A 23,635-nucleotide genomic window follows, 5' to 3' on the forward strand; every position below is an offset into this window, starting at 1 on the left:
GAAACACAGATAGACATTCCTCTGGTATTCCCTGCTTTCAGCTAAGATCCATCTAACATGAACTACAATATCCCTAGTACCACAACCCCTTCTAAACCCAGCCTGGACTTCTGGCAGTTTTCTGCTGATGGACTGTTCCAGTCGTTTTTGGATAATCTTCAGTAGAATCTTGCTTCCATGTGAAATCAATGATATTGTTCTGTAGTTTCCACACTCAATTGGGTCACCTTTCTTTCGGATAGGAACAAATATAGATCTCCAGAACTATCTTTAGGCAGACTAACGTTTCTTAGCCAGCATTCCTCACTGGTGCCTGTAACCTAGTGAAAACACATTTCTAGAGAATGCCAAATGCTAAGAAGCACAGGTGCCAGCAGAGTGAATGTGAGTGATGAGCGGTTATGTGCAGAGGAGAAGTCTGCCTGGGGGCCTTATCTGGCAGGGCAGGGCGCAGGGCCTTGAGCATCCACTGATCTGGCCTAGACCTATTTCTGTGGTTCTGTCTGGATAGTCAGCTTCTCGCTGACCTGTGACTGTGTTAGGGAATCAGTGTCCATTAGCTGTTACTAGGCCTGGCATTTGCTATGGATTTGTTGCGTGCTCTTGCAAGCTGCCTGACCTCACCGTTGGACTCCCCCTTAGTGACAGTGTGAAGAGTCACATTTACTTCACTGGTCAACCTCTGTCCTGGAGTTGGGCCATTGGTGAAGGTTTCCTGTTTTCACGAGGCCTCTCATGGACATCGGTGGCCTTTGATGGTGGTGTTGAGTGTAAGGGATTGGCTTGGACTCGCAGGGCCCCAGTATAACAACCAAACCTGCCAGCTCACCATGCCAGCCTTCATGCCAGCCTATGTGCCACCCCATCTCATTGTGGACCTTTCTCACTGGTGCTCTGTGTTTCCATACATAGTTTCATTTCCAGGAACTGGCCCCTCCTGAGAATATGCCCAAAGGATGTGAGACATAGTGTCCCCTACCTGCTTCAGAGGCGCACCCCAGCTGCACTCCTTCCAGAATGGATTAGTTTGTCCTTTACCTCAGTTGAATCCCTCTTGTCTAGGTGAACTTCCGTTATTTGCAGTGATGTTGTTATTCTGCTCATTTTCTTCTTACTGTCTTTTTCATAGGGAGTCTGATCATGGTATTTTCCTGCTGATTTTTATACAAAATTAATCTTCCCTAAAGGCTGTGTGACTGTCGTGTGGACAAATTGGCATCTTACTCCTGAGCTCTGCCTCTGCCCACGCCCTGCACCTGCTCCCCTCTGGCCCTCCTCCTCCTCCACAGTGCTCGGTGACCCTGCTTAGATTCATTCCCACATGTTCTCAGCTTGGCGTTCGCCCTGGAGGAAACATTTGCTCTCATTAGTTTGAGGAATATGCAGGGATTTAGCCCTGGTAATGGAGCTGATTAAGTGCTCTGCTGCTGACCAAAAGGTCGTGTTTTGAACCTTTTAAGCTGTGCTCCTGAGAGGTGACCACTAGGTGTCCCTGCGTGGCAGTTCTGCTCTGTGCTCTAGAGTTGCTCTGATTTGGAACTGACTTGAGGGCACCGAACAACAAAGTGTCCAAACTCCTGTGGGGATAGTTCCCACAGGGAACGCCCCCAGGAGCATTATCCCCACAGGGAACCCCTGTGAGTATAGTTCCTAGGGGTTGTTATTGGTTCTGTTGGAGTCTCAGACTGTCTCCTCCTCCCCACGTGCATTCTCTCCACCCGCTGCTTCCATTTCCAGGTGCTGGATCCTCCCTTTTACCTAGTTCTGGGGTAGAGGACATCCTTGAGTTTTGTTTTGTTAGTTGCTTTAGCTAATCTGACATACTCTAGCTGAATATACCATGGCCTGCTAGGAGAGCAAACAAGTTCATCCTGGAGAGGGTGAAACCAGGCTGCTCCTTGGAGGCAGGGATTCTGAAGCTCCCTCTCACATACTCTCGGCATGTTGTAAGGAGGCATCAGTCCTTGAGGAGGGACACTGTGCTTGGAAAGGTGGAGGGACAGCTCAGGAGAAGGGGAGCCTGGATAAAATGGATTAGCATGGTGACTGGGGTAATGAGGGTAAGTGTGTCAGAGACAATAAGGTTGGCTTAAGATAGAGCAGAGTTCTGAGCTGTTGTACATATATAGGGCCACTAAGAGGCTCAAGCGAATTGATGGCACACACCTGCAACTAGCTAATTTTGCGTACGTCCGCGCAGGAATGGGGATTTAGGATGAGTGAAAAACTGTATTGCTAAAAGTCTAGTGGATAGGGTCCCCCCCCAATATCTCCTCAAAATTAGCTGTTTAAAAGAACAGATTTGAATAAGATAGGGATGTCTGCTTTCTCCATGCTGTTCAGCGTCCTGCTGCAAATACTGGCGAGAGCTGTCATCAGCCATTGGGCCTTCTTTGGCTCTGAGTTTGGAGGGACTTTGAGTTTTCCTGTGTTCCTCGTTTTTACTGTCTTGTTACTGATTCCTAACTCAGCCACACTGGTGGAAGAAGACATGGCCTTTCTGAAACAGACTTTGCTTTTCCAGGATTCATGCCCTGGCTTAATGAGGGTGCCCAGGCTCAGAACCGTCATTACTGGACTGACGTTTGATGGGAAATGTGCGGGCAGTGGCCTGAGTTTTGCTTTTCTTTGTTTCAGGTCTCGGAATGGTGACACCTGTGAATGACCTGCGAGGGTCTGACTCGATAGCGTACGACAAAGGGGAGAAGTTGCTACGCTGCAAGCTGGCGGCCTTTTACAGATTAGCAGACCTCTTTGGCTGGTCCCAGCTCATCTACAATCACATCACGGTGAGCATTAGTGCTGGGAGTCCCAGTGAGCAATGGGGCACTGCGTGGCTGACATCCAGTGAGCAGTGGGGCACTGCGTGGCTGGCACTGCCCCTTCCTGTTGGGGAGCAGGGGTGCAGACGAGCTGTGGGGAATCCTGGGACATCTTCTGTCCTGATTTCTCATCTTGGAGCACCGTAGGCTGAGCACGAGCTTGTGTGGGCAGTTCTCAAAGCCCTTCCCTGCTCTTACCAAGCCTACTCTCTCACACTTGGTTTTTCTGTTTTCCTGATATTCCCAGAACCTCTCTTTTTAAAGTTCCTTTTTAACAGTGTTTCCTGGGCATTTGCTTTCTCAGCGGCCAGCGTGGTTCTCAGCTCTGGGTGCAAACAGGAACAGTACCAGTCCTGCCCTGGGGCCTCGCTCTGCCTGTCCCCCATTGTCTTCTTCCTCGTTTGGATTTCCTCATTTGGCAGTTGAAGACTGCTCTTCCTAATCCCTCGCCTCCCTTTCTGCACCTGAACAGCCAGGGGTCACCAGAGAGGGCGTCTCCACAGAGCCGTGGGTGTCTCCAGCGATTCCCAGCATTGCCTGAACCCTGGAAAGCACGAGTTTTCTGTCTAGTTTGTCCAGCCTGCCTGTGCTCTGCGTCAGGCTCCTGACTGCCCTCTCTTGAGGCCAGAAGCTGTCCTCATCAGAGGACAGAGACACTGGCTACCTTTGGTGGCTTTCTCGGCTCTGACTTCCTTTTGCAGTGTCCTCTGTCCTACCTGTGTCCACTCTGGGCCCTCTGGGCTTGGGTTCCCAACTTCTCCTGCTTCGCAGGCTCCTTGTTACATCAGTAAGTCTCTTCTTTGTTTGGTAGAGTTGGGTCTTTTCACCAAATTCCTGTGTCCTTCCTTTGATATTAAACTTGTTCTAATCTCCTGCCTTGGATCTGATTTCCTTTACTAGGTAAGTTAAGTCCTTGATCGTGACATGCTTGTTTTAACAAATGATGCCTCTGTGGATTTAGAAAGCCAGCATTGTAACCCTGTCTCCCCCAAGGCAGCCAGTGCTGCCACTGCTTAGGTCATGTCACTTGTTCACACATGCACATGCTCACACAAACAGGCATACTGCTCACACAGATTCATATCGCTGCATGCATGCACAGACGGGCGCACGCACACACACATGCGCACACCCAGCCGTATCGTCATGAGGACTTTCCGGCTGTGGACTCAGCGCCTGCAGGTGCTCAGCACGTGTGTGAGGAGGCCAGTCAGTGCCACTGTCTTCTCATGCTGGCGCTGACCATTAGGACACGCGGATGACCCAGGTTCTGGCACGTAGCATGTGCACAGTCAGTGAATGATCACAGGAAGTCTCCACTTGAGCTAGTTGGTGTTCACAGACCTCAGTGAAATTGTCAAACAAAAAGACTTTGTGCCTCCGACACCCCTCATGAATGCAGCTAGTTAGCACAGCGCAGGTGCCAGCTCTCGTCCCGTGCCACTCGATCTGTCGCTGCCATCGGTGGTCAGCATTCATCTGTTGCAGGCTGAGTGGTGTATGTGGAGTGCATGACGGTTGCCTTGAGACCCTTTCCGTGAAAGCGTGGCAGCTTTCTCTCTTTCCAGGAAAGTGGTGTGATGGGCATCTCCCGGGACAACTGGCCCAAGGGCCAAAAGACCGGGGGCAAGAGAAAGTCCTACACAAGAAGTGGAAGTAGGAACTGGGACGCCTGGCTGCCAACACTAAGATTGGCCCCACCATATACACACAGTTCATGTGAGAGGAGACAACAAGAATTACCGTGCCCTAAGACTGCATGTGGGGAACTTCTCTGGGACTCTGAATGTTGTACTCACAAAACAAGGATGATTGACGTTGTCTGCCAGGCCTCCCACAGGGAGCTGGTCCGGACCAAGACCCTAGTGAAGACGTGCAACGTGCTCATTGACAGCACGCTGTACTGCCAGTAGTACGAGTCCCACTATGCGCTACCCCTGGGTCGCAAGAAGGGGGTTAAGCTGACTCCTGAGGAGGAAGAGATTTTAAACAAAAAGCGATCTAAGAAAATTCAGAAAAAATATGACGAAAGCAAAAAGAATGCAAAAATCAGCAGTCTTCTAGAGGAGCAGTTCCAACAGGGCAGGCTTCGTGATGTATCACTTCCAGGTCAGGCCACCGTGGCTGCGCAGATGGTTACGTGCTCGAGGGCAAGGAACTGGGATTCTGAGGAAAATCAAGGCACAGGAAGACAAATCTCCCTCCCATTTTAGCACCTGCATTAAAAGTGTTTATTCTGAAAGAAGCTGCAGCAAGAAATGTGGCTTGTGGTTTTCAGAGAAGCCTCATTTTGGGCCATTTTTAAGTTCTGTTCTTCTGTGGTTCTATCATGTATGCTACCTAGGCACGCTTGTATTGCTCTGTATATAAACCATGACACGGTCATTCGAACAAAGCAAGAAACCTTATAAATACAGGAAAGGTGTGTGTCAGGGTTGTCCTTTCTCCACATCTGTTCGGTCTGTATACTGAACAAACAATCTGAGAAACTGGACTATCTGTAGACCAACTAATACAGTATCAGGACCAGAGAAGGACTCTTTGACAACCTACAGCATACAGTTGACACAACCTTGCTTTCTGTAAGTGAAGAAGACTTGAAGTTCTAACTCAAGAAGATCAAAGACTGCAGCTTTTAGTATGAATCACATCTCAACATCAAGAAAACAAAACCTCTTGATAAATGGAGAAAAGATTTTACTTGGTAGCCACAAGGCAGAAGATGCATTTTCTGGGAAAACCTTAACAGGCTTATGTTACCTCCTGGGATCCTGATTCCTCTCAACTCATAATAAAACTCCTTGGGAAAGTGTTAAAAGTTTGTATCGCTACAATGGCGTGCTTTCTTTGCTTGAGGCTGGGCAGATGTTCTCTGTGAGTGATTGCGTGGTGCTTACTACAAAACAACAAATACCCACGTTACACAACTATTCTGTCTTAAGAGTGAACTAGGAATAATACTCAAGCATTTTGATTGTTTTTGTTCATTTCTGGCATGCATTATTGGTTTGTAATTGGATGCTATTCTATGGACATTTAGCAGAAAAAGCAAATATCATCAGTGTGCATCAGGGTGACAGGCCATTCTGACCTTCTCTGAAATAGGGTCGGAGAGATTTTCCACTGTGGGATTTAAAGGTTCTAGCAGGTGCTAGGATTAGCTATGCTTGTAGCGGATCACTGTCTTAAGATGGCAAAGGATTTAAAGGAGCTTTTGTTTGAGAGTAAAGCAGGGTGGCCCACACAGAGGGACAGCCTCCTCTCTTGGTGTCATTTGGCAGGAGGCTGGGCCTCCCCTCACCTTAGTGACTGTCTGGGTCTGTGGAGTGCTTTCAAGGCTAAGAGCTACAGAATTAGTGGGTGTCCAGTGCAGTATTCCATCCTAGACTCAAAGGGCCTTGGCCCTCTTGTGGTGATTGTCCAGGGACATCTTTCCTGGGCGGTGCCTTGTGCTTCTGGGCCAGAGCTGCCTCTGCTGGAGACCCCGTGAGAGCTCTTCTCTAGAGCGCAGGAGGCAGGGGCTGGGCCTGGGCTGGGCCCCTTCAAGGAAGCGCAGCTCAAGAGCCTTACTCTCAGGCCTCCCTCTCTTCTCACTTTCAGTCTGTAGTTTGCACTTTCTCCATTTGGCATCACTCAGAGTCTTAGGCTTTAAGCTGTTCCGATAAAATAGGTGGAGCTGTGAGACTCACTTATGGAGACAGACTCTAAGGAAGTAAGTGGAAGAAATTTCATATGTGCATATATGTTACTGGGTACATCCTTTATAATAATGAGAGAACTTTTAGACTAAATATTCAGCAGAGGTGGTAAAGTACCTTCATTCATTGTCTGTGAGGTGAAGTTTTACATGTTATTAGATGTCGGTGAGGTGATGCTACATGCTGTTAGAAAGAATCAAACACTGTTTGAAGACATAAAAATGTTAATTAGGGGGAGTCTGGTGGCCTAGTGGCAAGAAGCTGCACTGCAATCCCAGATGTGCCTGGTTCGAATCCACCAGATGCTCTGCTGGAGAAGGAGGGACAGTCTCCTCTTGTACCAGTCAGATCTGATTTGATGGTACAATGCACAAAAAATAATTTTTAAAAAATGTTAATTAGTAGAAAAAAACCACAAGTAACATATGCCCTTTATAACCTCATTAAATAGCGACTCATAATGCCAAAACCCCCTCAAGACACAGATGATTAAAGTTGACTCTTATATTTTCTGGTGTACTGGTTCTGACATTTACGTGGAAGAGCAGAAGGCAGAGAACAGGCTAGATAGCTCGGAAGAAGTTGGCTAGGAGGCTGTTCCTCCCCGCTACCCTGTTCATCTGTACAGTGTGCTGAGGGTGGTGGGCGTGGACGGAGAATTTGAGACGTAGATGGGTGCACCCAGGTGTCCTGGGCTGGATCTCCGAGTGTGGAGGTTCCTTCTGCGGAGGGAAGCTGGATGAAGCCAGATTGGGTGCTGGGCTGTTGTGCACGTGCAGTGCAGTGCCTGTGAAGTACGGGGTTGGCGAGAGAGGAAATGCTTTCACAGTCTTAGAATCAATGGGAGTTAAAGATTCCTTAAGGCACAAGGCACCAACCCTAAAAGAAAAAAGGTGGATAAAATTATAAAGTTAAAGTGGACACATTATTGTCAATTAAAAACACCAGAGACTGATTGACAGTCAAGCCACACCTGGGAGGTTTGACCCCACGTGTACGCAACACAGGATCACCGTTGGGACAGATACAGAAAGCCACCACAAGACAGGAATTGCAGAGTAGAGGAAGTAAAAATAGCTTTAAAAATAGGAGAAAATAGTCAACTCATCCAAAATCAGGCAGTTGTAAATGAAAACAGCAGTGGAATACCACGTGATAGGCATCAGCTTTACGTTTTTAAAAGATGGGTCAAACCATGCATGGACCGGAATGTAGAGTTCCAGAAGTTGATGCATGCAGGCTAGGGTGTAAAATTGATGAGGGGGGTGTCCTTGAGGAAATAGCTTGATATCACTTGCACATATAATTTTAAAATAGTTTTCAGTGAGCAAAAAATTACCTGACATTTCATTTTTCCCTATTCCCAATTAATTTTTTCCCCCCAACCATTAAATACCCGGTATCCCATCAGAGTACATGGAGCTGGTTTCTCTTTGGTTTTAACTCGACCTGGAAATTAAGACTGTTACTGAGTGTTGTTTTCAATAGTATAAAAGGCCAGCTTGCTTTTGGAAATGAGAGAATTGAGTCTAGAGATGTGAAGCCACCTGGTTAACTTGGTTGGCATTGCTGGATGTGGTTTTGGGAGGAGGCCAACTAAGTTTTGAAACCCCTAAGAAAGCTTAGAGAACAGGATCAGAACAAGCCTGGGTTAAAGACAGAGCAGGTGGGGTCACTTCAGTCGTGTTAGGGAAGTGAACTGTACAGGTGGCTAGGACTTGTTCGTATTGAATGCCGTGAGCAGCAGTGGAAACCCCAGACAGATGGATTGTGCTGGGTTGAGGGCTCTGTATCACCTTTAGCTTTCTTCAGAATGTGGTTATTCACTGCTGCCCTAGGGAGCTGCTCAGCGCCACTGTTGGGGAGTGAGGCCGAGGCGGCAGTTTATGCCTTCTCTCCCAGAAGGCCTGGCCGAGCACTGCTGGTGGGGCGTGTGTGCACGCCCCTTCCCTAGGACAATTCCAGTGGACACTGAAGAGGACGTGTGCATGCCCCTTCCCTGGGACCACTTCACTGGACACTGATGGGGACGTGTGTGTGCCTCTTCCCCGGGACCACTCAGTGGACATTGATGGGGACATGTGTGCACCTCTTCCCCGGGACCACTCAGTGGACATTGATGGGGATATGCACACGCCCCCTCCCTGGGACCACTTCAGTGGATGCTGATGGGATGTATTTGTGCCCCTTCCCTGGGACCACTCAGCGGACACTGATGGGGACATGTGCATGCCCCTTCCCTGGGATCTCTCCAGTGGACACTGCAGGTGCTTATTTCAGGCTGTAGCCAAGAACAGTGCCCTGCTGTTTAGCAAGTGTGAACACGCCCCAGAAGGTTTTATTCTACAGACTTGTTCCATGTATCTGATCCTACTGAAAATGACCAAAGTCTTAGAAAAGTTGGGCTGTACATGTCGAGGGCACAGTTCTCGTCAGTGTCATTGGTATCTAGCAGAAGGCTTGATCCCCAGCGTTGGCCAGGTCTGTGGGTGAGTGGATACCTGGGGAAGAGGACTTTACTGGGTAAAGAGCTTAGTTGGGGATGCTATCAAGGCGGGACAAGCTTGTGTAGGTTTTCTGATTGTCACCCTATAGACTGTATTCTAAACCTGATTTGATTTACGAATGTTGTGTTGATTTTCCTCATCACACACCTGAGGAGGGACCCCTTTGGGGTTGCATGTTGATTGGTAGCCAATAGGAGGTGTTGTGGAGCAACCTAGCGATGCTTCCCAGATTTCCCAGCTGGCACATTAAGTGAGCTTCCACTAAGCTGAGAGGCCAGCGGTTCACACCCGCTTGCTTGGGGACCTGGGGCGGGTCTGCTCAGTTCTAGAGGCCCCTGTGAGAGAGCATTGGTTCCAGGGCCCCAGGTGTGTCCGAGTGCCACTGGAGCATTGTGCTCTCACCATCCAGTCCGTCACTAGCCGTGGCTTCCCTCAGGAGGTAGCTTCTGGTACCTGTTTATTCTGTGATGGGCACTGCACTGCAGCCCCTCAGCAGTTCAGCACCAGGGGGGCTCCCTTCTGCTCTCCCTTGAGTTGGAGCTGAGGTTATAGCGCCTCACAGCAGCGAGCTCCAGTAGTGGGAGTGTGGACTGAAAAGTGATAAAACCTGTCTTGGATTCTTGACTTAACTCAGCAATTCTCCCCACAGACCAGAGTGAGCTCGGAGCAGGAGCACTTCCTGATTGTACCTTTTGGACTTCTCTACAGTGAAGTGACCGCCTCCAGCTTGGTAAGCCTGGAATTTTCTTCTTGGGCATCTTACAGGTGCAGATCATATTTAAACTGTAAATGTCTTCAAACTTAGCCAACGTATAAAACACAAAAAGTTGCAAATACCATAGTTATTGTAATTAATTCACTTAGAAACAACTTTGAAAACAGATATGAGCACTTGGAATTAATTTAACTATTTGTTAGTTATATAAATCAGATCACAGCCACAAAGATGCTCTTTCACTCCTGCTTGTTAGCTGTGGTGGTGTTGTGTACCGTGGAGTAGGAACCAACCCACAGCTGGCCCTCGAGAGGGTTTTCAGAGGCAGCAAATCGCATGGGAGGAGACTGCCCATCCTCCTCCCACAGAGCAGCTGGTGGATTTGAACTGTCTGCCTTGATGTTCCTTACCATGTAACCAGCAGTTTCCCTTGCTGTACTTAAGCCTGTGTTGGCTAAGAGCAGCCCTGTGGACCACAGAGAAAACACTGTCCAGTCCTGTGCCATCCTCACAGCCTCTGTGGAGTTAAGTCCATTGTTGCACCCGTTGTGCCCGCCCAGCCGCCTCATTGATAGTCTCCATCTCCTTTGCTGACTTTTGCAAGAAAGTTGCCTTTATTCAGGGGTTGATCTCTCCTGATAAGCACACCCCAAGCAGGTGAGATGAAGTCCCCCCAGCCTAACCTCTAGGGAGCACTCTGGCTGCACTTCTGTGAACACATTTCTTTTGTTCTTTTGGTAGTCGGGTCTATTCGGTTAATTCTTTGCCAGTAACACAATAAAAAGAAATCAGTTCTTCCTAGGTCTTGCTTATTAGCTGCCCAACTTTCCCATGAATGTGAAGCAGTTGAAAGTGCTGAGGCTTGGGCGAGTCACAGCTTGGTCTTCTAACAGACACCTTTGCTTTTTAGCCTTTACAAGAAGTCCTTGGGAGCAGATGGTCCTGGGAAATCCACCTTTTGATTTCTTGGCTGCTGCGTCCATGGGTGTTGGTTTTGGATCCAGCCATCGACAACTTCACTCTGTTCCATTTATCGTGATGTTGTCATTTGATCCAGATTTTGCTTTCTTTGCTTGAGGTTTAGTCCATAATGGAGACTATAGTCTCATCTTCTCCAGTAGGTGCTTCAGGAATGTTTCCCTTTGAGCAGGCATGCTCGTTAAACACCCCTGAACCGCTGCCCTCGAGCTGATTCCACGGTCGAGCAGCTCTCACTGCGTTTCCCAAGCTGGAAACCTTTCTCTCATGGATCTGCTAGTGCGTGTGAACTGCTGCAGACAGCCTTTTTTTTGGTTAGCAGCACAGGACTCCAATTAAAAAAGGAAAAAACAGAAAATTAAAAATTTTGGCAAGGATGTGAGGAAAGCAGAACCTTTACCTGTTGCTGGTCACAGTGTAGGGTGGTGCAGCCGTTGTGGAAAATGGAGTAGCAGTTTATCACAAACCCGAAAATCTAGCTACCATATGACTCCACAGTCCCAGTATTAGGCACATACTCCTAACGTGGGCACAGAGGAACGGGAGTGGCGGGGTCCCTCCCTGCAGCACGCGCCCCAGTGCCTCAAGGTCAGAACATGCTCTGCGCCCCCAAAGATGAACAGAGCAGCACGCACCCCAGTGTCACAAGGTCAGAACAGCCTCCATGCCCCCCACAGATGGACAGAGCAGCACGCGCCCCAGTGTCACAAGGTTAGAGCACGCTCTGCGCCCCTCACAGATGAAGCGATAGGATCCGTAGTACGTGTTCAGCGCGCAGTACTGTGCAGGCTGTGGGAGAGTGTTTGGAGCTACACTACAGTTTTGACGAAGTTTGGAAATACTATGCTTAGGTATTAGGAGAAATGTTACATGACCTCACATGCATTTAAAGACAAGAAGAGGTTGAGGGAAAGAAGAGTGTTAACAGTGAAGGAAAAGTATGTAAGGGTTGCACAGCTGATGATATGTCTGTCAGTTGTATACCTGTAAAATGCGGAACTCGCGACACGTGTCACAGATGTGCTTACAGCAATAAAAAGTACAAGAGTTGTTTAGGTTGCTCATGTGCAGCCAAAGCCTTTATAGTGTGATTCCTTCATTTAGTTGTTTAGGGTCACAGTTTCATGGGATATTCCAGAAAACTAGGCTTTCATGTTGAGTATGAGTAACGTGTAGTATTTCTGTTCTACCTCTAAGTTGCTCTGGTCATACAGTGCATTCCATGTTGAGAGGTCAGAGCTTCAAATCACCAGGAGTATTGCAGGAGGAAGAAGGCAGAGGGTTGCTATGGTTGGAACTGACTCTGTGACACTGGGCTTTTGGGGCTCTCTACTTCAGTGAGTAGAGAGCCAATGAAAACAAAAATCCTCACCCTGGGTCAACAGGCAAGATCACACTAGATGGAGAAAGGATCAAAATTGCCAATGATTTCATTTGACTCGGATCCACAGTCAGTCCCCTTGGTGTCAGCAGTCAGGAAATGAAAGGTATATCACACTGGGATTTGGAAGCAAGAGTGGCATCCGCTTTCTAAATCACACGCCTCTGGAAACTCCATGAACTTTGATAAATGTCAGCAGTTGTAGAGGGGCTTCATGCCTTTTGTTCATAGAGTTGCTATGAGTCATGTTCACCTCGAAGGCAATTAACAACAACAACATCACACTGGGAAGATCTGGTCTCAGAGTCCTCTCCAAAGCCCTGAAGAGTACTCATGTCAGTTCAAGGACTGAGGCGCAGTGTTCCAAGCTTTGGCCTCTCCCATCACTTGCTGTGCATCTGAAAGTTGAACAGTGACTAAGGATGAGAGAAGAATTGATGCCTTTGAGTTGTGGTGTTGGATGTCCCAGGGCCTGCCAACAGAACAAAGAGCCTGTCTTGGAGGAAGTGTGACCAGGGTGCTCCTTGAGGCAAGGATGGCACAACTCGGTCTCCCCTACTTTAGGTATGTTGTTAGGAGGGCCAGACCTTGGAGAAGTACATCTTGTGTGGAATGCTGGAGGATCAGTGTAAGAGAAGAAGACCCACACAAGAAGGGTTGTCATGGTGACTATAACAGTGGGCTCAAGTATATTGGAAATGGTAAGGATAGGGCAGGGTTCAGATCATGGGCTTTCAAGCAGCCATCAAAGGTCAACAAGAGTCTGTATTTACCTGGAGAAGCAGAGGAAGGAGGGTGAGGAACAGTGGATGTTGTGAGATGTGTGAGTACTTGTCATCTTTGCCTTGAGACTAGACCTTCATGCACCCAGCTACCATTACTGAAATTTAGATCAAGGATTCTGTAGACGATTCCTGATCAAGAAGGGAAATAACATCATTGAGTGGCACCTCCCTGTGGACTCCAGACTTTCTGGAGGCAGAGGGTTCTAGATGAACCCCTGAAACTTGCCCTGAGAGAGTTTTTAACACCTAGACCAAAAATATCCCCTGGAGTCTTCTTAAAGGCAAACAGTAGTGTAGCTTACTCAGTAAAAATGTCTGACTGTAGCGTTAATGCTGTTGTAGAATCTCTGTGAGATGAAAGTGGCAACCTTCAGGGGGTTAGTGGAGGAGGAGCACCCAGGAAAGGAAGGAGCTCATGGTCGCCCGCCTCGGAGAGTGTCTTCACTGTCACTGTAGAAATGGTCAGGGCAGGTGCACTTTGTGGTTTCTATTCTCAACAAAGCATGATGAAAATACTTTTGGGTCGGCGTAATTGGAATTCCTCTTGACATTGACACTTTGGTTATCTTCTTTTAAGGTTAAAATCAACCTACAAGGCGACGTGGTAGATCGTGGAAGTACAAACCTAGGTGTCAATCAGGCTGGCTTCACCTTACATTCTGCGATTTACGCTGCCCGACCGGACGTCAAGTGCATTGTCCACATCCACACGCCAGCAGGCGCAGCGGTGAGTGGGCCCCGGGGCCCTGGAAGCTTCCCACTGCTTGCTGAGGGCCTCTCGCTTGGCCTTTGAGCTGCTGCCCTGTTGGAGCAAGCCACAAAGTCTGTGTTGAGTATCTAAAAAACCATGTTGTTGTTGTTGTTGATTGCCGTCGAGTCGAGTGACTCTATGAACAAAAGACTTAATGCCTTTCCATGGCTATCTTTGTTACTCCAAGTTCATAGAGTTTCCAGAGGCGTGTGGTTTAGGAAGTGGATGCCACTCCTCCTTCCCAACAACTGGGAACTTCACCAAACACTGTCCATGTTGGGAATCCATTCTGGTATTTGATATCCCCACGGCACAAGGTTCAGCATCATAGCAAACCCAGGTTACCTCATATAGCACATTTGACAAAGATTGATGTGCAAAGTGGAAGAATGTTCCTCCAAGATATAACTAGTTATGTTGATAGATGAAACCACCACTGAAATATAACTAGTTCCATTTAGCACTGGTTAAGTGTTGTCAAGTTGAATATGACTCAGAATAAGCTTTGCACAACAAACCTGAACTTTTTTCCTATGGTTAACATCTTTTCTGTACATTTATAAGAGAGTTTGTAGAGTTTCCAGAGGCACCTTCTTTAGGAAGTGGATGCCACTCCTACTTCCCAACAGGAATCAATCTGGAAGCTCATCCAACCATTGCACATAATGGGTAACCATTATGGTATTTGACACACTATGGAATAGTGTTTAGCATCTCAGAAACTCCAAGTTGTTCAGTATAGCTAAGAGACAATTTGGCCCGAGGGCCACAGGCCCAAAGGCACTACAGGATTTTAAATCCATGTGCTAGAGCTGGGCTCCACCCTTACCCTTAGTCTAAGGTTCAAGGGCCACCCACTTTAAAGGGGGAGCAAGGAATAGTAACACATGACCAAAGAAGAACCCCGGAAACTTCCCTTGCCTGACTGCCATCCAGATGAAACCGCCATTGATACGATGCCAGCCAGCCAGCTGACTTCCAGAGTGGAGGGAGACTTCCAAGTCCCTAGGCCCTCAAGCCGGGCACACCCTTACCTTACCCTTAGTCTAAGGTTCAAGGGCCACCTGCTTTAAAGTAGGGCAAGGAATTTGACCTGCTTAAGAGAATGTTGTTGTGGTTATGTGCCATCAAGTCGCTTGCGACTCATAGTGACCCTCTGTACAACAGCCCTAAACTCTGCTCTGTCCTGTGCCATTCACACTGTCTCTGATACACCCATCCCAATTACCCCAGTCACTGAATCAATCCACCTCATAGAGGGCCTTCCCCTCCTGCGCTGTCCCTCCACCCTACCAAGCATGATGTCCCTCTCCAAGGACCTGTCCCTCCTTACAACATGTCCAAAGTATGTCAGACGAAGCCTCAGAATCCTTGCCTCCAAGGAGCAGCCCAGATTTAACCCTCTACTGGATGAATCTGTCTGTTTTCCTAGCAGTCCATGGTACCCTCAATACTCTTTTCCAGCACCACAGCTCAAAGGCATCAATTCTCCTTCTATCCTCCCTAGTCATTGTCCAACTCTCTGACGCATAACAAGTGATTGCAAAGACCATAGCCTGTATCAGACGCACCTTAGTCTCCAGAGAGACACCATTGCTCTTCAGAACTTTGGAGAGGTCCCTAACAGCAGACTTTCCCATTGCAATGCATCTTTTAATTTCCTGGCTGAAAGCTTAAGAGAATACCTTTTTCTTTTCCTTCTGTGAAATCTGTACAGTTTCTGCTTGGGAAAAACGGCAAGTCCTCTGTGAATGGCTCTTAGATGTAAGTGCTTGGAAGTCAGTGTACTTGAGGGCCATGGGAAGCTCTTCTCTCCTTGGAGAATAGCAAGAAGAGGCCAAGTGGGGGTGGCTTAGAGGACCTTCTAGGCCCTGCAAGGGCTCTTGAGGTACCCAGGTTGTGGAGAAGGAGCTGGCAAGGAAGATTGAGGATTGAGGTTGAATTCCCACAGCAGTAAACTTGCCCAGCTGCCACGTCTGGAACCCGTGCACCCAGGCTGGTGACGCTAGGAGAGTGAGACGCGCAGGTGGGAAACAGAACACAGCTGGGCAGGGCTGTGCCAGTCATAGACTTAAAGTCCAAGGAGGCAGAGCACTAGAGAAGCTGCCTGTTAGTGCCAGTCTCACTTGGTGATGAGTCCATAGACTCACTCACGCGTGATGTGTGCCCCTCCCCCATTGATGTCAGCTGTGCATATCTAGTTTTCTGTGCGTGGAACACGGTCCTTGATGTCTGCATCAGCATGTGATCGAGTGGAGCATTCTCCAAACGGTGGCCTTGTCTTCTGAGAGACATGTCCTTCCACAGTCACATCTCTGCATTCTGAGCCACGTTGGGAAATACCATTTTGTTTTAAGTATATAGAGTGTGTTTTTGAAATTTTCATCCAGTCGTTTTGCACAGTAAGAGGATTTATTTTTTTTTTTTGGCAAGCAATAGAACATTTATTTCTTTGGCATCTTCTTTTGACAATTCATGCTTAATTTTTCATTTATGACAGGGCTATGAAATTTCCTTTCTAAACAAATTTACGTCGGTATGGATAAAATGTTTTTTTGTTTGCTTGGTTGGTTTTTAATACCTTTTTTTTTTTTTACCTTTTTTTTTAATTAATTTTAATGAAAGTTTACAGAGACTTAGGGTTTCCAGTCATTCGTTGTAAAAGCAGTTAAGATCTTGTCTTTGTCGATTAACTTTTCTCTGTGGAATTGTTGCCTGCATAGGCATTATTTGTCTATTATTCCTTGACAGTCTTTGGAGCCTCTTAGACTAGGGTCAAATACTGCTCCCATTAGACTTTCAGAATGAAATAGCCCGGGACTTGATCGTCTTAGGTAAGGGTGCAGGGTCGGCGAAGGAGAGGAAGGCCCTTGACCGGGCGGATTGATGTGGTGACCGCCACAATGGGCTCTTGAGTGTCAGGCAGTGGGAGGGTAGTGCGGGATAGAACAGGGTTCAGAGCTTTTGTTCACAGGGCTGCTGAGTCATGCTTAACTCAATGGCACCTAACAACAAAACCAACAGGAACAGGACCGGATCTCATTAATACTACCTGCAGGCGACCCTGCTCAGGTGGTTCAGAGACACCAGAACAGCACATAGAGAAGGCACTGCAGAACTTGAGGCAGGACCGTTTTTCAGGCTTTTATTGGGGGCCCTGAGGTAGGGCCCATCCTCGGAGGTGCTCAGTTCTTCAGCCACTCCAGCCTGGGGCTCTGTGGGCTCTGGGGGTGGCTGGAGTCTGGCATGTCTCCATCATCTCAGAGGTGCTCTGGGTAGCTGTGGGGGCGGCCTCATTGATCATGATGGCCCACTTGATGTAGAGGTTTAATGAGGACACAATGGTAGCGAGGCCCCTGTTGGTAAAGGACATGACCAGCACTGGCCTCGGGGCCCAGGTGTTCATGAGGAGGCTGCTGGTCTGCTCGCCATGTTGGCCTCAAACAAAATTTGGAAGAGGCCCCGTGGCACCAGGGGTATCGTTGCTGATGTCACATAGATCCTGGCTGAAAGAAAAGAACACCAGGAGAATATCTATCAATTCTCTGTTGGCTGTGTAAAAGCATATGACTGTGTGGATCATAACAGCTTATGGCTGACATTGAGAAGAGTGGAGATCCCAGAGCACTTTGTTGTCCTCATGTGGAACCTGTGCCTCGACCAGGAGGCTGCTGTGCGAACAGAGCAAGGGAACACTGCATGGCTTAAAATGAGGAAAGATGTACATCAGTGTTGGATTCTGTCTCCATACCTCTTCAGTCTGAGCAGATCATTTAAGAAGCTACACTCTGGGAAGAATCAACATCAACTGTACCAGTCTGATCCAACTTGACGGAACACACACACAGAAAAAATAAAATAAAAAAATTTTTTAAATTTTTTTTAGCATCAGGATTGGAGGGAAACTCAACAATAACCTGTAATATGTAGATGACACAACCGTGCTTGATGAAAGTGAGGAGAACTTAAAGCACTTGCTGCAGAAGATCAAAGAATACAGCTTTCAATACGGATTGCATCTCAACATCAAGAAAAATTCTTACAACTGGTCCAGTAGGCAAGGTTATGATAGATGGAGAAGACATTGACTTCATCTCACTTGGATCCACAGTCAACATCCTTAGAAATAGCAGTCAGGAAATCAGGAAACATATTGCACTGGGATTGGAGGAAGTCTCATCAGCAAGCTGCGTTATGCAGATGACACAGCCTTACTTCCTGAAACGAGGAGTACTTGAAGAGCTTGCTGCAGAATGGCGAGGACTGGAGTCTTCAATATGGATTGAAGTTCAACATCAAGAAGACAAAGATTCTCACCACTGGGCCAGTTGGCAGCATCATGATAGATGGAGAAGAGATTGAGGTTGTTTACAATTACAGCTTTGCCCCTGCAATACCGCTACTGGGAATATACCCCGAAGAGACCATAACTGACACCCAAGCAGATATATGCACACCCATGTTTATTGCAGCTTTGTTCACAATAGCAAGGAGTTGGAAACAACCTAAGTGCCCATCAACAAACGAATGGCTAGAGAAGCTGTGGTATATTCGCACAATGGAATACTATGCTGCATTAAAAAACAAGGAACTCATGCAATATTATTCAAAATGGTTGACTCTGGAGAACATTGTGCTGAGTGAAATATCCCAGTCACAAAAGGACAAATATTGAATGGTGCCACTGTTGTAGAATGGGACTGTCCTTGGGGTTGGGGAGAGACTGAGTAAGATGGGTTCAATAATGTATACTGCACTGAAACAGAGGAGGGAGAAAACTGTTTAAAAGAGATATGTGATTAGGTATTTCTGTCATGACAGGAGTCTAGAGAGATGGCTACATAGTGGAGTGGACCCGGGGGAGGGTTTGTAAAATAATGAAAGAATCTTTTCTTTTACTTTTCCAAGAGGGTAATGTCTGGTGTGGGGGAGGCCTTGGGAGGGGACAAATCTACAACAATGAATGAATGGAAATCCAAAGCCTCTGTAAATTTTCACTGAAATTAATAACAAATTTAAATTTAAAAAAAAATAATTAAGTTAGAGTAAGGATGGCAATGGAACCACCTTACCTCTGTAACTTGATTTGTGCCACTATTAGAACCTCTACTCAGAATATTATTGCTTTTCAATTTTTGACTCATGAACTTTTAACTTGTTAGTTAAATTTGCATCTTCTAGGCTGCAACACCCCCATGATACATCTTCAAGGATATGAACATGTACGGCTAAGCACAATTGATAACAGTGCATCTAAATTCCAAAATCAATCTCCATAATAGTCTATGTGCTTCCTACTGCCAAGGGGCCCCTTTAGAGTAGTGAGAGAAGACCTTCACCCTGAAACCCACAGCGTCCCTTTTCAGCAGGAAATAGCTAAGAGAATACGCCATCCCCTTTTTCCTTATGAATCAGGGTGAAGTCTCTCTCAGGGAGGAATGATAGGGAATGGCAAGGGACACACTGACAAAGGAGATTAATCAGAACCTGCTTTGACAAGCACTGTGGCAATTGGACAATTAAAACAGACATTGGGGGGGAAGGGGGAAAGAAGAACGAACTTGGGGAGGAGGGTGGAGAAAACAGTGCAACAATGAATGAATGAGAACCCAAAATCTCTGTAAATGTTCATTAAAACGAATAAAATTTAATAATAATAATAAAAACAAAACAATTACAGCTTACTCGGCTCCACAGTCAACACTCTTGGCACCAGCAGTCAGGATATCAAAGGACGAATTGCACTGGGAAAATCTGTGGTCAGGGACCTCTCCAGGGTACAGAGAAGCAATGATGTCAGTCTAGAGACTAAGGTGTTCCTGATCTAGGCCATAGTCTTCACAATTACTGCTGTGCACCAGAGAGCTCGACAGTGACTAAGGTTGATAGAAGAAGCAATGCCTTTGAGTTGTGGTGCTAGAGAAGAGTCTTGAACATACCATGGACCACCAAGAAAACAAATAGGTTTGCCTTCTAGAGGGTGAAACCAAGTTTCTCCTTGGAGGATAGAATTTTTAAGCTCCTTCTCACATACTTTGCACATGTGGTCAGGAGAGACTGCTCCTTGGAGACAGACCTCATGCTTGGAAGGGTGGAGGGACAATGCTGGAGAGGAAGACCCTGGATGAGATGTGCCTGGGGCAGTGGGGGTAGGTGTGTGGAGTTGGTGAGACTGGCTCAGAACAGGGCAGGCTTCAGAGCTGTTGGTACATAGGGTCACTGAATAGCAGGTGACTCACTGGCACATAACAACAACAGTTCACTGGGAAAGTCTGTAGTCCGGGATCTCTCCAAATTCTTGAGGAGTCATGATGTCAGTTTGAGGACTAAGGTGCGTCTGATTCAGGACGTGGTCTTTCTGATCACTTGCTACACATACAAGAGCTGGACAGTGAATAAGGATGACAGAAGAGTCGATGGCTTTGAGCTGTGGTGTTGGAGAAGCACTGAACGTCCCGTGGATGGACAAAAGAACAAACAGATGTGTCTTGGAGAAAGTGCAGCCAGAGTGCTCATTAGAGACAAGAATGACGAGGCTTTGCCTTGCAAACTTTGGGCATGTTGCTGGGAGGGCCTGGGGTCCTTGGAGAGGGCCATGATGCTCGCAGAGGTGGAGGGTCGGTGGAAGAGAAGACTCCCAAGGAGATGGATTGACAGTGGCTGCAGCAGTGGGCTGTGCCAGGTGACACTTTCTCTCCTGAGAGTCATCATGATTTACGTAAATCCTGTCGTGCATTCATCTGGCTTCTACTTCCTGTCTGCTGTTTGGATCCCACCTCCCTGAGGTGAATAGCACACCTAGACTTGCAGCATAGGGCCCACGTGAGCTCTGCTCTTCATTAAGCTGCATTTAGAATCGTTAGAGTTGTTAGCATTTATCATTTCCAAGAATGCAAAACGGTACCGTTTCTATGGAGACTGTGCCAGTTTGTTGTTGTTATTAGGTGCCGTCGAGTTGAGTACACCCGTGGTAAACGACGCAGTGACGTTTATTGTGAGCTGATGTGTGACCCCTTCCACCTGCACATCTGCCCACGTTAATGGTGCCACTTCTGCAGGTCTCCGCGATGAAGTGTGGCCTCCTGCCCATCTCCCCGGAGGCCTTGTCCCTTGGAGAAGTGGCGTACCATGACTATCACGGCATCCTCATCGACGAGGAGGAAAAGGTTCTCATTCAGAAAAACTTGGGACCCAAAAGCAAGGTCAGTAGGCACCTAGCCTGGTGTTGCGGTTCAGAGGAGAGCAGCCCAGGTCGGCCTGTGGCCTGTGGCCCTGACTGGCCGGGTGGTGCCCATGCTGTCCCCGCAGGTCCTCATTCTGCGCAATCATGGCCTGGTCTCAGTCGGGGAGACTGTGGAGGAAGCTTTCTTCTACATCCACAACCTCGTGGTGGCCTGCGAGATCCAGGTGGGTGGACCGAGCATCAGTCTGCGTCCGCCTGGAGGGCTCTAAGTGTCACGTGGGTTTCTTCTGCGGTCCTTGGAGAAAGGAGACTGGCAGGAATCTGCCAAAGAGGAGCTTGGGGAATTTTGAGTGGGTCAGGACAGATGTGGTTTGACTCACGTCAGTGGGCACAGGGGACTGGACTTTGCAAAGCTAGTTTTCTTTTTTCAGTGCATCACCTCCTCTGGTGTACGGACTTGCTGGCATGTGCCAGACTCCAGGCACGCCACCCCCAGGCCATCTTGTCAGCCGCATGGTACTTCTTTGTTAACTGACCGCCTCACTGCTGGCGAGGGCCATGCGGCACCCACACAGCCTGCCTTCTGTGGGTGTGAGGCCTCGGGTTCACTTCCTGGAAGTGCTCTGCTTCCCACATTCTCCTGGGTCATGTTCATGTCGAAGACGAGCCTTTGACCGTGGCCTCCTCCTGGTTCGCTTGGGTGCGTGAGGTGCTCACCCAGTGTGTTTCTTGTTTTGGGAAAGGTTCGCACACTGGCCAGCTCAGGAGGCCCAGACAACCTTGTCCTGCTGGACCCCGGGAAGTACAAAGCCAAGACCCGCTCCCCAGAGTCGCCAGGAGGGGAGGGGGGCACTGGAGCACCTCCCAAGTGGCAGATTGGGGAGCAAGAGTTTGAGGCCCTCATGCGGATGCTTGATAATCTGGTAAGAATGTCACCCTGACTCAGTTATAAAGCTTTTGTTTTAAAAACACAAATCTGGGGGTTACTTGACCATGAGAGTGTCACTTGAGAGAGTCCTCGTGTGTGCACGGGTGCTGGAGGCTCCGTGGTTCTCCTCTCCCCCCTCTGATGCTTCCTGGCTTTGGCTGAAACTCTTGGGAGCAGGAGTACCACGTGATAGTGGACAGCACCCCAGGCCAGCGCAGGGTGTGACGGGGGGTGACTGATGGGTGGGGTGGCGAGGGGGTACGCATTACAGAGCTTTCCATGTGCATCACCTATGCCTTTCCAAAACTTGGGGGACTGTGGTGCCGGAGACCCTCCACCAGGTGGGGGGCAGAGTGGGGCTGCTGTGTGCACGCTGGTTCCTGCCGCGGTGAGCGTGTCTGTGCTCTGTCTGCTGGGAGCTCAGCGGAGAGCAGAGGTTCCGGTGATTCCCCTGTGATGCGCTTGCTGATGCGCCTGGTGAGCGTGTGTGGAGGCTCCGGGTAGTTTCCCGATGATTTCTCACGACACCCTGACCGACTTCCCCCTCTCTGTCCCGCAGGGTTATAGAACTGGCTACCCCTATCGCTACCCTGCTCTGAGAGAGAAATCTAAAAAGTACAGCGATGTGGAGGTTCCTGCGAGTGTCACAGGTTACTCCTTCGCTAGTGACGCTGACTCGGGCACTTGCTCGCCTCTCAGGCACAGTTTTCAGAAGCAGCAGCGAGAGAAGACAAGATGGCTCAGCTCTGCCCGGGGAGACGATGCTTCTGAGGAGGGGCAGAACGGAAGCAGTCCCAAGTCGAAGACTAAGGTGTGGACGAGCGTTACACACGATCACGTGAAACCCTTGCTGCAGTCTCTCTCGTCCGGTGTCTGCGTGCCAAGCTGTATTACCAACTGCTTGGTCTGTGCCTCCTTCTGTTCATAGTTAGATGACGTAGAGCGATGGGGCAGCTGGGGCCTCGGAGGCTTTGGGAACCCAGTCCCTGCCGGCTTTGGCCCCGCAGTCAAACCCTAAGTGCCTGAGAAATAGCCAAAACCCGACTCACTTTCTGTTTGAAACTGGTGACGGGCCTGCCTCTTACTGTGGGCGTGTGCATGGCCCGCGTTAAACAGAGGCCACGGGAAGCGGCGTGTGCTTGAGGCCCTGCACACGCCGCGCGGAGCCCCACGCACCTTCTTGCTCTTAAGCAGTTCCCACCTCACACTCTGCTAACTGGTCCCCTCTCCCGAGTTGTGCCCCTCCTGTCCCAAAGCCTCCAAAGGTCACAGCCAGCTGCCCCCTGCATGGACTGTGCATGTGAGTAGTCGGTCATGAGTGGGGAGGCCCCCGGACCCCCGCTGGGTGCGGCATGACCCAAGTGCAGCGCAGGCCATCAGCAGGTGCCAGTCCATGTGCTGCGTGGTGTCAGAGCACAGGCCTGTTCATAGGACTGGCTGTGTCCCCGGCTCACCTCCAGACTACAGTGTAGGGGAGCCCAGCCTCCCTGAGATCGCGGCCTTCTCTACCTGAAGCAGCTTTCGCTGGGACAGGAGTGAGCCGGCTTTCTCTTCTCTGCTAACAGCACTTGTACTGTGTAGATTTGCCTTTTAAAACAATACATCTTCCTTGGTGGTTCTGCTGTTTCCTGGGTACTTGGGGATGGGAGGGTCTCTATGTCCCTAAGCAGGAGTGTCACAGGGTCAGGAGTCCTGTGTGAGCCCGGTCTCCCTCCCTCTCCGCCTGACACATCTGCCCCCTCCTCTCCTCACCTGCCCCCCTTCCTGTCTCTCCCTCCCCTCTGCACCCTTCCTTCTCTCCCCTACCCCTTGCCTCTGCCTCCTCTCCCTCCTCCCCCCCCCCCCCCCCCCCCCCCTCCATGCCTCCTTCTCCTCCATCCATTTGTC

At 48.7% G+C, this 23,635-nt stretch overlaps 1 protein-coding gene and 1 pseudogene across 5 annotated transcripts in view; both read left to right on the plus strand.

Annotated features, from left to right (window-relative positions):
* The window catches only part of ADD1 (adducin 1 (alpha)), a 40,321-nt gene that overhangs the window by 5,710 nt on the left and 10,976 nt on the right, over positions 1–23,635 (plus strand). For 3 of the 5 annotated variants that reach the window (XM_006893613.1, XM_006893616.1, XM_006893615.1), the window contains exons 3-9: positions 2,638–2,789; positions 9,677–9,757; positions 13,464–13,613; positions 20,696–20,839; positions 20,946–21,044; positions 21,564–21,743; positions 22,308–22,559. In XM_006893613.1, the coding sequence (XP_006893675.1) occupies positions 2,638–2,789; positions 9,677–9,757; positions 13,464–13,613; positions 20,696–20,839; positions 20,946–21,044; positions 21,564–21,743; positions 22,308–22,559 (1,058 nt within the window). Of the gene's footprint in view, positions 1–2,637; positions 2,790–9,676; positions 9,758–13,463; positions 13,614–20,695; positions 20,840–20,945; positions 21,045–21,563; positions 21,744–22,307; positions 22,653–23,635 lie in introns of all 5 variants that reach the window. The other 2 variants (XM_006893612.1, XM_006893614.1) reach the window with 1 other exon arrangement.
* LOC102864495 lies at positions 4,403–8,689 on the plus strand (annotated as a pseudogene).

The sequence above is a fragment of the Elephantulus edwardii genome, unplaced genomic scaffold (assembly GCF_000299155.1).
Source record: "Elephantulus edwardii isolate Elephantulus edwardi_28Jun2011 unplaced genomic scaffold, EleEdw1.0 scaffold00129, whole genome shotgun sequence".
In the NCBI taxonomy this organism is placed as follows: domain Eukaryota; kingdom Metazoa; phylum Chordata; class Mammalia; order Macroscelidea; family Macroscelididae; genus Elephantulus; species Elephantulus edwardii.